Here is a 13,596-nt window from a genome sequence, read left to right on the forward strand (position 1 = left end):
CCCTCTCCATTCTGAAAATTTACCATTTATTCCTACCCTTTGTTTCCTGTCTTTTAACCAGTTCTCAATCCAAGAAAGGACCTTCCCTCTTATCCCATGGCCATGTAATTTATACAAGAGCCTTTGGTGAGGGACCTGAATGTAAAGAAAGTTAAATACAGTTTCAGTGAATACAATTTTGTACCACTTACATTTGTCATTTGTTTTATCCTCTGGAGATCAAATGCTTAGAAAGGGGCAGTGAAACATTTTAATGATAGGGTTTGAAGTGAAATACATTTATTTTTCTCACTTTACAATAGCTAACTGCTGCTAAGGCACACATTATCTCCCCTGCACTGAAACTATATAGCTAAAGATTATCAACCACAGTTTCTGGACTAAAAGGTAATATAGATAGCCCCCACAGCCTCCAGAGAAAATTAAATGTTAAAACACAAGCATTTATGCATGTCATCTAAATGTGTCCACGAAAAATTGCAGCTCTATCCTTATTATTCCACATCTGGGAAATAAAAAATTCTGCTTTCTATTCAGACTTTGAAGGATATCACTCTTGCCCCCACTCGTAATTAGATGAATGACCTCAGAGGATGCTCTCTTAAGCTGGCCTTCCATTATCATAACCTCAGACCTTGCTTTGTTTCTACCATTCTTTCAACAAATCTGTATTGTTTAAGACTACAGATTGGACTTCCCTGGTCTGGCACCCTGGGGACCTAACCGGTCCCAAATGAGGGAATTTGCTGGATCAGGGGAGGCCCCCTGCCACTGGCCTCCCAGGATACCGCCCCTCCCTTTGGCTGGCTCCGCTCCAGCCCCACTTTCGCTGAGCTCCAGCCCTGCTGCTACAGGTCTTGGGCTTGGCAAGCTGCTGCCAGCCAGCTGGGGCTCTCTGGGGACGGAACTTCCCAGCCACCACGGCCCCACTTCTGCCCCGCCCAGATGAGGGTTCTTGGGGATGAGGCTCTGCAGCTGCCCTGCTTCTGTCCCACCTGGTTCTTCCCGGGGACTAGGCTCCACAGCTGCCCCACTACAGCCGCACCTGGCCGGGGCTTCCTGGGGATATGACTCACCAGCTGCTGATGGCCCCACTGCTGCTGCTGCACCCCATCAGGTCTTCCCTGGGATGGAACTCCACGGTGGCCTGGAAGCTGTTACGCCAGGACAGAGCTCTGAAAGGATGGGGCTCACTGGTCCCACTGCTGCCCTGCCTGATCGGGGCTCTCCGGTGAAGGGGCTCACTGATCTGATGGTGGGGCTCCTCTCCACTGGACTCCTTGACTGGATCACATTCCCGGGCACCAGGGCTTTCTCTGGTACAGCAACATCCGTGATCCTGCCAGACCATGGATGTTGCCAGACCAGAGAGTCCTGGATTTAAGTGGTTTAATCTGTATTTGTCAAAATGACCATCCTGGAAACAATGCCCTGCTGGTACAGAAATATACCCTTCTGAAGGCAGCCCTTCTGGTGTGCAACGCTGCTAGTAACATCAGCCTAAACATGGTATAACAGGGCTGACACTCACTGCTACTGAGCCTCTAGGTCTGGGAAAGTAGGTCTCACTGGCTTGGGTGCTTCCTTTCTGCTTGTTGATTGTTTCTCTAGTCATGTTACCATTAGTCAAACTCTTGTAGAATTATAAAGTCCAACAGTACCACTGTCCATATGGCTTCTCTGGGTGGTGTTCTGCCCTATCTTGGGCTCTGATTCACTATACCAGTGGCTGGCTGGACAATCCAGATCCCCTGCTACTCTGGGTTCTATCCCAGGGATTCTAAAACCCGCAATCCAGGTACTCCAACCCCATCCCTGTTACCATGGGCAGCAGGTTTGTATAATTTTTGGTGGTGCCCAGAATGGGTCTAGTCGCCCCCCTTCCCTTGCCCGCCTCCCCCCTCCTGTAAACTGATATATATTTTATTAAATAATGTAAAAATGGACTGGAAACCATAAGCATTTAACAGTTTCCCTTTATTGCACAATATCACTATCATAAGAAAAAATGATTTAACTAAGAATATCAACATTATTAATACTCTTTTGAATATGGAAACAACCAAGCACACTTCAGTTGCCCCTATACCCACTGTTGTGCTGCTCCTGCCTTTTGCCTTGAAGCTGTCCCCCTGGGAGCCTCCTGTTGTTGTGAAGGGTGTAGGAGAGAGGAGAAGCAGGGGCTGATGTCAGGGTGTCCCCCTTCCACCACTTCTGTACCCCATCTCCACACAGAGAGAGCAGGATGGGGAGAGAGCTTGGCAAAGCAAATCTCAGTCACTCTCACACACTGTGTCTCTCTAGTGATAGAGATGTAGCCGTGTTAGTCTGGTCTAGCTGAAACAAAAGACAGGACTATGCAGCACTTTAAAGACTAAAAAGATTGTTTATTAGGTGATGAGCTTTTGTGGGCCAGACCCGAGGAAGTGGGTCTGGCCTACGAAAGCTCATCACCTAATAAACCATCTTGTTAGTCTTTAAAGTGCTGCATAGTCCTGTCTTGTGTGTCTCTCTGTCATTCTCACACATGCACACTGTCCTTCATTCTCCTCTTCCGACCCAACACACATGTGGGGGGTGGTTGTTACTTCTTTTACTGCTTGCAAAGTGGGTTAGTTTTGGTTTTTGACTGGTCTGTGCATTTCAGAATTTTCATTTCTCTCTTACACTTACATTTATTTCTTTGAGTAGTGAGTTCTAAAACGCTTTACCTATGGTAATTGCTGCTCCTGGACCTGTCTGGCATGTCCCTGCAGCCCCTGAGAAAGGCAGACCAGGAGGACTCCACATGCTGTCCTTGCCTGCAGACACCTCTCCTGCAGCTCCCATTGATCAGTAACAGCCGGTAAAACAGAAGGAACACAGTCTAAAACAGAGCGTGTTGTAGGTACAGGAAACAGGACCCCTCAGTCAGGTCCATATTTGGGGTTGGGGAGCACAGACCCAAGTTCTGGGCCTCTCCTTGTTTCCCCAGCCAGCTCCAAACTGACACTGAGTCCAGCCCCTCCTCAGGCCTTTGTCTCTTTTCTGGACAAGGAGGACACCTGATCTCTTTGTTTTCCAACACCTTCAGTTGGCACCTTGCAGGAGAGGGGCCCAGGCCATCAGTTGCCAGGAGCCAGAGTGTCGGCCATTCTCTGTACAGACAGCATCACACTGGCCCTCTAGGGCTCTACAACAATCAGACACCCTTATCCCCCCACCTAGATACTTAAGAAATGCATAGGGGAAACTGAGGCACACACAGCATTCCTAAGCCAGGTACCAAAAAATATCAAGTTCCTCTATGGCATTTCTAAACAGAGCTTGGTGACAGGGCTAAAAGCCAAGCACTACAGTGGAAATAAAAAGAAACATTATTACACTACTGACAACCAAGCAGTTTGACACTGTGTTCATAACTTACACACCAAGATTTGTTCAAAGCCCTCTCTAGACATCTATTTATAGCCAATCAGCCCCTCTCCAATTCCATCCCCCCCAGAGGAAAGTCAAGGGAAGTTTAATAGATGTAATCCTGGGTCCTAACCTGCACGAGAGGAAACTGGAATTCCCATGCAAAGATCACCATATACAGCAGCAACTGGGCATACAGATATGTGCTCAGACTCAAGTGGAAGCCACACATACAGGATTGCCCTTATTCCTACATTGTTAAACAAACTTGTTTAAATCGTGTTACTGCAGCATCCGTCCATACACATACACTGGGGTCAGTGCAAGATGTTTATCCCCTTCCCCAGTCATCAATTGCCTTCAGCAAGTATTCTGTTCAGATGTGACCCTGCACAAGAGCAATGTCACTGTTGATGTAGCTTCTTGTTCATGTTACTGGTTGATAGGTATTTTTATGAACTGAAGACTAGGTCTTTTCTCTAGAGACACTAACCAAAAATAAAGGACGAAAAAGGAGACTCCCCAAAAAGAAGGTACGTGTGAGCATATATGGAGCATAATGCCAGACAGCTGGCTTCTCTCTCACCAGCAGCACCAAGATTATTAAGGTTTTGGTGACACTAAATAGTTCCTCCTGGCACACACATTGCAGCCCTACCTTCTGCCATGTATCCCCTGACTTCCCCCCACGCCCAGATTTCCCTCAGCCTGTAGTGAATACAAAACCTAGTGGGGTGACAGCCCTGTAGCTATTACAAGTCACCCTCTTGCACCAACACCCCCCCCCCCCATATCTCAGTGTGGATTGCAATAGGGAGGGGAGATAATTCCTTGGGGACGGAAGAACGCTGAGCAGGGGCAGCTCGGGAATAATCCCACAGGGAGGGAAGATAATCCCTGAGGAGCCGCGCGGGGATCAGATGGGGGCCAAAGGAGGCAGCAGTGGGGGACGGGGGACTAACCTCTCTCGGGGAGAAATAATCTTCAGGAGATGAGAGGTGGCTAATAACCTGGAGCGGCTGGGAAATCGCTGGGGTCACGGCAGCAGCGAGTGGTCAGTCTGCTCCAGCACCACCACGCTCCCCCACAGGTATGTGGCTGGGGCAGACCTGCATGCGAGTGGCTCACACCCAGAGCAGCTCGACACCCGTCCCCAGAAGGCAAAGGAGCCTCCTCGCAGGGCCCAGGTCAGCTGGCCCCACTCGTCACAGCCTCCCAATTGGTGGGGGCCGGGACCCGCTCCAGGCAGGGCCGGGGGAGAGACCCTGCTCCATATTGGTGGAGCAGGGCCCCCGGCTCTGAGTATTGCTGCAGCACAGGCACCATGAGCCCATATAACTCACCGCCTATCCCTGTTACTGTTTCCCTGGATTCCTTCCTACTAAGCCTCCCACTTCTCTCTTTCCTGCTTCTGGGTTTATCACTTGAGGTTTCTCTATGTATCCCGCGGCTTCTTCATCCCTCCTAGCCTCTTGGCAGATTTCTTGCTCCAAGACATGCTCTGGAGTGCTCATACTCCCCAAGTATTTCCCCCTTACTCCTGACTACCTTCCTCGTCCAAGGGGTGACTTCAGACTTCTTCCCCTGCAGCCCTCTTCTGCTTTTAGCCTCCTGGCTTTTTAGAGTGCTGGCCCAATCCTTACCCGGATGGGATTCATTCTCAATTAATCTTGGACCTCTCTCTCTCCTTCTCCACCTGGTCACCTTCTTTAATGCCAATCTGCTTACAGGTTTTGGTGGACAGGTCTGGGTTCTTCTGGATCCCGCCACCCACTCAACTTTATTTTTTCCCAATGGATTTATTTGGCGGTGCCTCCACCCCCCTCACTCCTTCCTGGCAGGGTCACCAGGGCAGCTTGAGAGGAAAATTCTAGCCCAGGGTAATCCCCACATACTTGCCAGATAGTTGGAGACTCCCAGAAAATTGCACAAACACATACACTATATTAAACACAATTATATTAAACAAGAGACAAATATAACAGAACAGGGTAAAACACTATTTTTAGGGTCACCGGTGCCCAGCAACTGTAAGATCAGTGTCCCGTTGGTACGCGTACTTTGTTGGGGCCCTGGATGACTTATGACCACAAATTTCTTCTCTGCAGTGGTTTAGCAGTGGGGCTGACTGGGTCCAGTACAGCTCAAAGGACTCCCAAGTGGGAGAAAGTGGTAAATCCCTCCACAGGTTTAATATGCAGCAGGTTAGAAAATCATCAAACAAATTCCCTGACTTACTAACTAAAAGATGGTGCGGTGTACCCACACACTCCATGAATGAGCCTCAGGTTCAGAGATGACTCAGTCACTGCAGAGGGGCTGGTCTCTTCTGGCAGGGATCCTCTTCAGGCAGGAATCAGGCTGCTACAGTTCCAGAATTTCTCCTCACCACAAAGAGGTGCAAGGCTCAAGGTGCAGGCCACACAACTGCACCAAAATTCAAACTATAATCTCCTACCCCAGCATTCAGATACACACACAGCAGGCAGCAGCCCTGAACCAGCAGACAGAGCAGAGCTGACCATATGGTGACTGGTCTCTCCCAGGTAGCCGGAGAGCTAACTCAGCCTGGCTGGGGAAGTTTCCCAGCAAACTCCACAAACTGGGAATCAACAGTGGAGACATAAAACCCAGCTGAGGGATCCTGCCTTCAGGACCCTAGAGGCTAGTTCTCAGGGGGAAACCCTGCATGCAGGCCTGGGGCTTACTAGCTCCCACACAGCCACCCCTCCCCTTGCCCTGGCTGGCTCCAGACTTCTCCTTCCCCACCTGAACTCCCTGGGAGGGGCATCTCACTCCCTATGGGTTGCGGGGCTGACACTGTCCCTGGTAGGGAGGGGGAGCCAAGGCCAACTCAGTGTGCCTGTCCCTGAACTGCGAGCAGACAGAGCCCCAGGAATCTAAGTAATCTCCTTGGGGGTTACACATGTAATCTAATTGCTCTATCAGGCCTTTATTAATCCTTTATCATTTCTGGTTTGGGGCACACACCCCATCACACATGGGTAACTATGTAGGTTCTAGTGTATTGCTTGTGTATAAGGTGTAAAAACTGTTTTCATTATAGAAGTGGTTTGATTGATCCTGTTTCTGATAGTAGAATCTTAGAACACTAGAACTGGAAGGGACCTTGAGAGGTCAACGAGTCCAGTCCCCTGCTCTCAAGGAAGGACCCAGCACCACCTAGACCATCCCTGATAGATGTCTATCCAACCTGCTCTTAAATATCTCCAGAGATGGAGATTCCACAACCTCCCTAGGCAACTTATTCCAGTGGTACAATCATGGTACAATCATATACCATAATTATAGTTATGCCTTCCAACCTTTTTAAAGCCATGTGAAAGCATTTATTTTCTGTTAGCAGAGCTCGGATATCGGGAGGGTTCTAGATAGAGAGACACTATGAAGGGGTCCAAATCAATAATTACGTTACATACTTCACCATTTCTACCTGTCCTAGGACAAATCACCTAAAATCTTCAGTGACTTCTAGATTTATATCAGTGTAACTCAGAGCACACATAAATGGTCCTTTATAAACTTCACAATTTGTTCTGAAAGATTAGGTTAAATGATTTTACTTGGGAGTATTCTTGCTTTCAATAATATTTTGGTTTAATTATTCTTGGACTAAAGATTTTTTTGTTAGTTTGGGTTTCATTTACCTTTAAAATGCAACAGTTGTGATAACCTTTATGCAGGAAGTGGAAAGAGCCAAAAATATATAGATTAATAAAGGTCTGCATCCAGATCTGAATACTGTCCCTAGAACTGAAAATACTGACACATAAATACTTCCCCCAAAGGCTGTTCCAGATCTCCCATGTGATCAAAGGAAATGCAGTACTTCATTTCACATAAGGATTTGCTGGTCCACTAGGCTCCTTTAAAATTATATTAACACTGCCAGATCTTACTGAGAAAATCCACACATTAGTCATTTTGTTTACATGATAAAAGAAAAGTACTAGAAAATGTTGTTATAACTGAAAAGGTACTAGCTCAGTGAAACCTTGATTCCATAAATGCATATTTCGTTATTTTTCAATCGCCGTAAATACCTCTTTTCCCTATTTCAGTGGTAAGGGTGTTGAAAGATGAGTGGATGAAGACGGACAGCCAAACTCTACTTTCAAAGAGCTAATCTTGTCTGCCAAGCAGGTCATTTACAGCAACGCATGGTGATCCACTTTGGTGATGGCTCAGTGAGCTGGGAAGGGAGGAGAGTGGATATCTATGAGACTGTACCAACAAGACTTTTGTTATCAAAGGACTGATTAACAGACATACTGCTGTGTGGTCCCCTGGCAGGGTGAGGTTTATCCAACATGTAGAGAGCAAGCACAAGGTTGATGTCATGTCTTCTGGAAAGTGGCCACAAAGGGATGAGTGTGTATCCAGCAGATACAATAAAAAGGGTTCTTACACCAACCCTCCTTATTCTGGTACAGAGGGACACAAGGATCTCCTTGGATCTCTCCTAGGATAAGAGGTATTCCCTTCCTGGAGTGTGATGGGATTTAATGAGCACATCGCTTATTTTTTTGTTCACTTTCCCTGAGGACTCTTTGCCTTGATGCAAACTGTGCCTGTTTTAGGGATGTTAACATGTAGTTGACTACACAGACTTATCAGTTAATCTTGTTATACACACACATACACACACACACACACACACACACACACACACACACACACACACACACACACACACACACACGCTGCCTCTGTATCAAAGGCAGCAAGGCAGGGGGAGCAGGAGCTGGGACTCTTGAGGAACTGGCTTTAAGAAGGCTCCCTATAAGCACTGGATCCATCTGCCCTCTCGACCCCTGTGCTGCTGCCTCTGATAGAGGAAATCGTGTGGAGACTGATGGGGCAGGCTGAAGGAGAAATGTGCGGGGAGCTGGCTGTCAAGCCAGCTCTCCACACATGCTGGCTCCAGAGACCCACCTGCTCACCCCCCTTGCTGCATCCTACAGAGGCAGCGGGGGAGAGGCAGGCAGGAGCTATGTGGAGTCGCCATAAAGCAGGATCCTCCCAGCACCAACTCTGTGGTGCCACTTGTCCCTGCCCCATGCTGCTGCCTCCAGGTGAGCCTGGGCCCAGTGTGGACAGAGGCTAGTCCACATATGCAGCCCCTGTCTGTGAAGGGTTCAAACTCCCCACAGACAGGACCTGCTGCCATGGACCAGCCTCTGTCCATGGGGAGCTTGGATACCCATGGACAAGGGCTGCTGTCACCCTGTGTTGCTACCTCTGTATAAGAGGCAGCAGCAGAGGGTGGCAGGCAGCTGGTCTGCGCAGGGAGCAGGTTTTTAAACTGATTCCCCTCACAGACTGGCTCTCACCTGCCACTCTTCTGCCTCTGATACAGGGAGCAGCACAGGTAACAGGGGGCTCCTTATGAGTGGGGCTGGATTGCACTGGCTGCTGTCCCCACTCCCGGGGACTAGAGAATAGTCATGTAGCCACTAAGAATTCATGTGGTTACACGACTATTCAATTACATGATATCTAACATCCCTAGTCTGTCTGTGTCTATGTTTCCAACCGATGGAGGTTTTGGTCTCCCTTTTATAAAGAGGGGAGCCAGGAACTACAGTTATGCACAACTCGAAAGTCAAGCCATCCTCAAAGTGCTTCCCTAGAAGAACATAGTTTGCAGTGGTTATGGGTATAAAGCTATACCCCTGGATGGGTTCTTGGCAGCAAGGAGTGAACCTAGGACCTCTGGATCTAAACACATGGGCCACTACTGCTTGAGCAAAAAAAGTCATTCTGTTAGTCAAGGCTATCTATAACAGATTCATTGACTTCTTCCTGTGGACCAGCCACCACTAGCGAACAATCAAAGAGCCTTACTGAGTGGGCTACATATGAAAGAGGAAGTCACCTCCAGAGGGAGGAGCAGAATTTGGGAGACTAATCCATATTTCTGCCTTGGTACAAGATATGTGTTTGCAGGGCAGCCACAGTTTGAACTAAGAAGCTATGGGAAGATGAACTCCCTGACAAGATAAACTTAAAAAACAACAAATAGTCTGGTAGAACTTTAAAGACCAACAAAACATGACCGAAGTTTATCCAGTACAGACTACCTCGGCTACCTCATGAAGTCCCTGATAAGAGTCTGCCATAGAAAAAAATATTAGATAATGATTCAATTCTTAAATATCTGTAGAAACTCTAAACAATGGGATATTAACACAGAGAATCAGCAGTGCGAAACTCAAGATATAGATCAGTTTTAAAAAATAATAGTGGCAATCTCAAGACAATCTGTCATTTTATAGACAGCCAGAGCATAAATATCCACGAGGAGTAACGGTAGTTCAGACTAGAAAGCCTAGTCCGAACTACCTAGTCCGTGCCGCGTGTAGCCGCGCGGCACGGGGTTCAAACGAGCCGGGATTTAAAAATGGCGGCGACCGGTTTATGCAAATGAAGCCCGGGAAATTCAAATCCCGGGCTTCATTTGCAAGTGCGGTATGCCTACATTACCGTCCTAGTTCGAACTAGGAGGGTAGTGTAGACATACCCTTAGTCTAAGGTGCCACAGGACTTCTTTATATAAATCAGCTCTACTCAGTGAAAGTTTTCCCAGGGCTGAGGCAGAAGAAGGACTGAAATATCTGTTTATTGACACTGTTCAAGCATATCTTGCTGATAAAGATCCAAACAGAGTTCCCAAGCTAACTACACAATGCAGTGAATCATCTGTGTAACTTTCAGAAATGTTCACCAAGAGGTGTCATACACAAATTTAATCATTTTCTGTCAAACTAAAAGGAAAGAAAATACTTGCCTGCTTTTTGAGGCCTAGTAAGTATGTGGACTGCTCATTCTTCAGATGTAAGGTCTGACAAAAATGCCAAGTATCAACATACTAGAATCTGAATTACTTCATTGCCTCACACTGGTCTATTACCAGGCTTTTATTGGCAGCTCTGAAGCCCAGGCACATTGTTCTTTAACACCATGTAGCAAGGGTCTCCTCACTACCGCAGGGTCTCCTGCTGGTCACACTGGGAATTAGCTCAGTTCGTTGGAGCACATCATCTTCTTCCAGGGTCTCTCCATCATCACGCTGCTCTCTGCTCCATTATCCTCACCCTTTGGCTTTGGACACACATCACTCCCTGGACTGTGGCGCCCGCTTCAGGACACTGCTTTCCAGGAGTGCCCACCATTTCATTCTCGCTCCCTTCTGGGGGTGTCAGCAGTTCTCACTTGATACACCTGCCACCCTGGCCAACCGCCGCCCCAGAGTCTAACCCCATCCATGCCTCAGGGGCAAGCTGCAGTCTGTACAGGGCATGCTCCATGGTGAGAAGTGGGGATGTTAAATTTCCATCAACTATTTGATTGGTCTATAAGGGTACCTCTACCTTTGAGCTGTGTAGCAAGATCTTGTACATTTCAAAAGCAGAACTGCAATAGAAGCGGTGTGAGTGGAGACTGCTCGCGCCGTTTCCGGCTGTGCCTCTATCTTCCTTGCCCCCTCCCTGTGAAGATGGTGCTGGGTGGGGGGGAACAGGCTGTTAATCTGGCTCCCCCAGCACGGGCTTCTGCTCACCCCCCTTGTTGCCTCTCTCTGACAGAGGCAGCAAGAGGGGGGGAAGTGACTAGTCGCATCACTAGCAGACTATCTGTATTCTTATCGAATAGTCAACTAGTCGCTTACATCCCTAGTGGCAAGGGATGGTGCCAGAAGGAAGGGAGTGCCATGCCCTCCCACTATTCTGGGTCCTGGCCTGAGACCCTATGGTGCCATCCTCATCCCACCCACCTTCACTCCAATGAACTGCCCTCAACGTTCCCTAGGCCACTTCACTGTGACCCCAGCTCCTTCTCAGCCCTTGTATCGAGACCACAGCTTGGCAGGAATCAGGCAAGAGCATCTCTCCAGAACCTCTGAGTCTGCCCAGCACTGCTCTGAGCAAGGTGCTTCTCCCTGGGAACCCATCCTGCACCCTGGCTTGTCAGGGCCCAAATGCCTTCTACTTTCTGGAATAGCTACTTACCTTAGGGCTGCCCCAGCAAGCTGCCCTTTGATCGGCTCCCTAGAAGTCTTCCCTGGATTGGAGGGGTTTGTGCAGGATCCCTCTGGCCTGGTTTTAACCCCTCCTTGGCCACAGTGGGGCAGTTGCCGCACTACACATCATCCATGGAGAAGTTTGTATGTTTTTAAAATATCAGAGGGGTTAGCCGTGTTAGTCTGAATCTGCAAAAGCCACAGGATTCCTCGTCGTTTTTAAAATAGTTTGCTCAGGGAAAGCAGCTAAAGAATGCCCATTTGGTTTAAATGGACAGTCCCAAAATAACAGTTAAGAGGCAGACATTTTTAAGAAAAAAAAAAATGTTCTCCATACAGACGTCAAAGAACAGAAATTTTCAACTTGATCTAAATACATTTGATGTTACTAAAAATGGGCTCTGTCATTCAAAAGAAAAGTACCTTGGAAGTCTGTTTACACCTATTACTTCAATGCAAGCACTTGCTTTATTAACTATTGAATTCAGTTAGAATGAAACTTCATTCTCATGACAAGAAGTACACAGCTAGCTTGTCTCTATAAAAAGCAGTTGGATTTAAACTCCTCCTGTAGTTATTATAGGACGGCTCAGAGAAAAGGGGAGGAGGGGAGAAAAACTTTTGGTAGAGCTATTCCCTTCCTCTTTTTACAGCATAGTCAATATTCCTCTCCCCTTGATATCTACAGAGGAGTGGGGGCAGAAGAAATTATATCCCAAATAAAGTATTCGATCAGAAACGTAACTGTTACTAAACTGGGAGAATTCTGTAAATCCATTATACGTTTTTCATAAGGTTTCCTGTAATACTAACTTATTTTAGATTATGTTCCCAATATTTTAATGTTATATTTTAAATGCTGCCAAATATTACGATATTAGCCAAAAACAAAGGTTGCACTGAAGTCTGTTATAAACCAAAACACATTTAATATTAGAGTAAAAGACAAGACAGTTTTAATGACCATAAACTGCTTTTTTCTTAATGAATTGATTAGCTAACTAGAAATTTAGTGCCTTCACAATGGGATTGCATATTTTCTGCCATCCATATTCAGATGAGGTTGCTAGGCCGTGGGGCACAGGGCTCCACATTCTGCCTGCACCCTAAGCACCTGCAACCCAAACCCTTCATCTCTGCCCCCCTCCCAAAGCCCATCCCCCAGCCCAGAGCCTGTAACCCTTTCTGCACCTCAGTCCCCAGTCCAGAACCCTCAACCCCCTGGCATCGTAATAAACCTAAATGGCCAGTTCTGATAATATGTCTTGTTTTATATATGTACAATGCATTTTATATTGTGTTTATAAAATGTATTTAGGGATTTTTCATGAGGCATTGCAAAGCATTGTTTCAAAGAGTCTCTAAAATTGGACTTACCCATTACCATTATCTTACCCACTACAAAGACAGCTTCCCCAATTATCACCTCTAATATCATTATCTCATAGACATTAACTTCCCCCCCTCATTCCCCCTCTGTTCTAAAATCTGATTTGTCTATTTTATGTGTGTTCACGTTTTTTGATTGTATCCCTTTGGTATATATGGTCGTGCCAATTTTCTTCCACAATTTGATCTGAGGAAGTGGGCCGGGGCCACGAAAGCTCATCACCTAATAAACCATCTTGTTAGTTTTAAAGTGCTGCATAGTCCTATCTTTTGTTTCAGTAAAACTGGACCGTTTTTCATATAATAAACCATAATAGCCTCAAAGGAACCATTGCAGTTTGTTATATAAATGCAGCTGCGAGGCACTGTGATCCCCATCCTACATTTCTTATTAGTCTTTTGTTGAAAAAGACTAAGAAGAAAATGGGTAAGCAAGTGAGACTGCTGATTCTGAAGGAGAGACAATCTCCTGGGAGTGCATTATCAGTTCCTCAAGGTAGTATCCGTAGGGATGATGACCCCCATCAAAATGAATGTTTCCTGTTTTGTTTTTTAAACTGGATTCTGTATAATTTTGATCAGTGTAATAAAGAAGTATTTTCTTTCAAGATTCCTATAAGATTATGAGAAGGAAGCAGTTGCACAATGTGGAAAGACTAGTGGAATGTGTGAAACATTGTGCTTTGCACATAATGAGCAAAAACAGTGGGGAAAACACATTGACAATAGCTATCATGCGCAAGCAAAACAGATTTTGGTTGTGCTTTCTG

The 13,596-nt window shown here is 46.7% G+C and overlaps 1 protein-coding gene across 10 annotated transcripts in view; it reads right to left on the minus strand.

The window, feature by feature from the left end:
- Positions 1–13,596, minus strand: part of ARHGAP24 (Rho GTPase activating protein 24) — a 334,825-nt gene that overhangs the window by 138,867 nt on the left and 182,362 nt on the right. Inside the window, exon 1 of one of the 10 annotated variants that reach the window (XM_075929537.2) lies at positions 2,712–3,370. The exons of the other annotated variants lie outside the window; for them this stretch is intronic. Coding sequence (XP_075785652.2) covers positions 2,712–2,829 — 118 coding nt within the window. The 5' untranslated portion in view covers positions 2,830–3,370. Of the gene's footprint in view, positions 1–2,711; positions 3,371–13,596 lie in introns of those variants that run through there. 10 annotated transcript variants of the gene reach the window in all.

This window comes from Pelodiscus sinensis, chromosome 4, assembly GCF_052426305.1.
Source record: "Pelodiscus sinensis isolate ZL-2025 chromosome 4, ASM5242630v1, whole genome shotgun sequence".
NCBI lineage: Eukaryota > Metazoa > Chordata > Testudines > Trionychidae > Pelodiscus > Pelodiscus sinensis.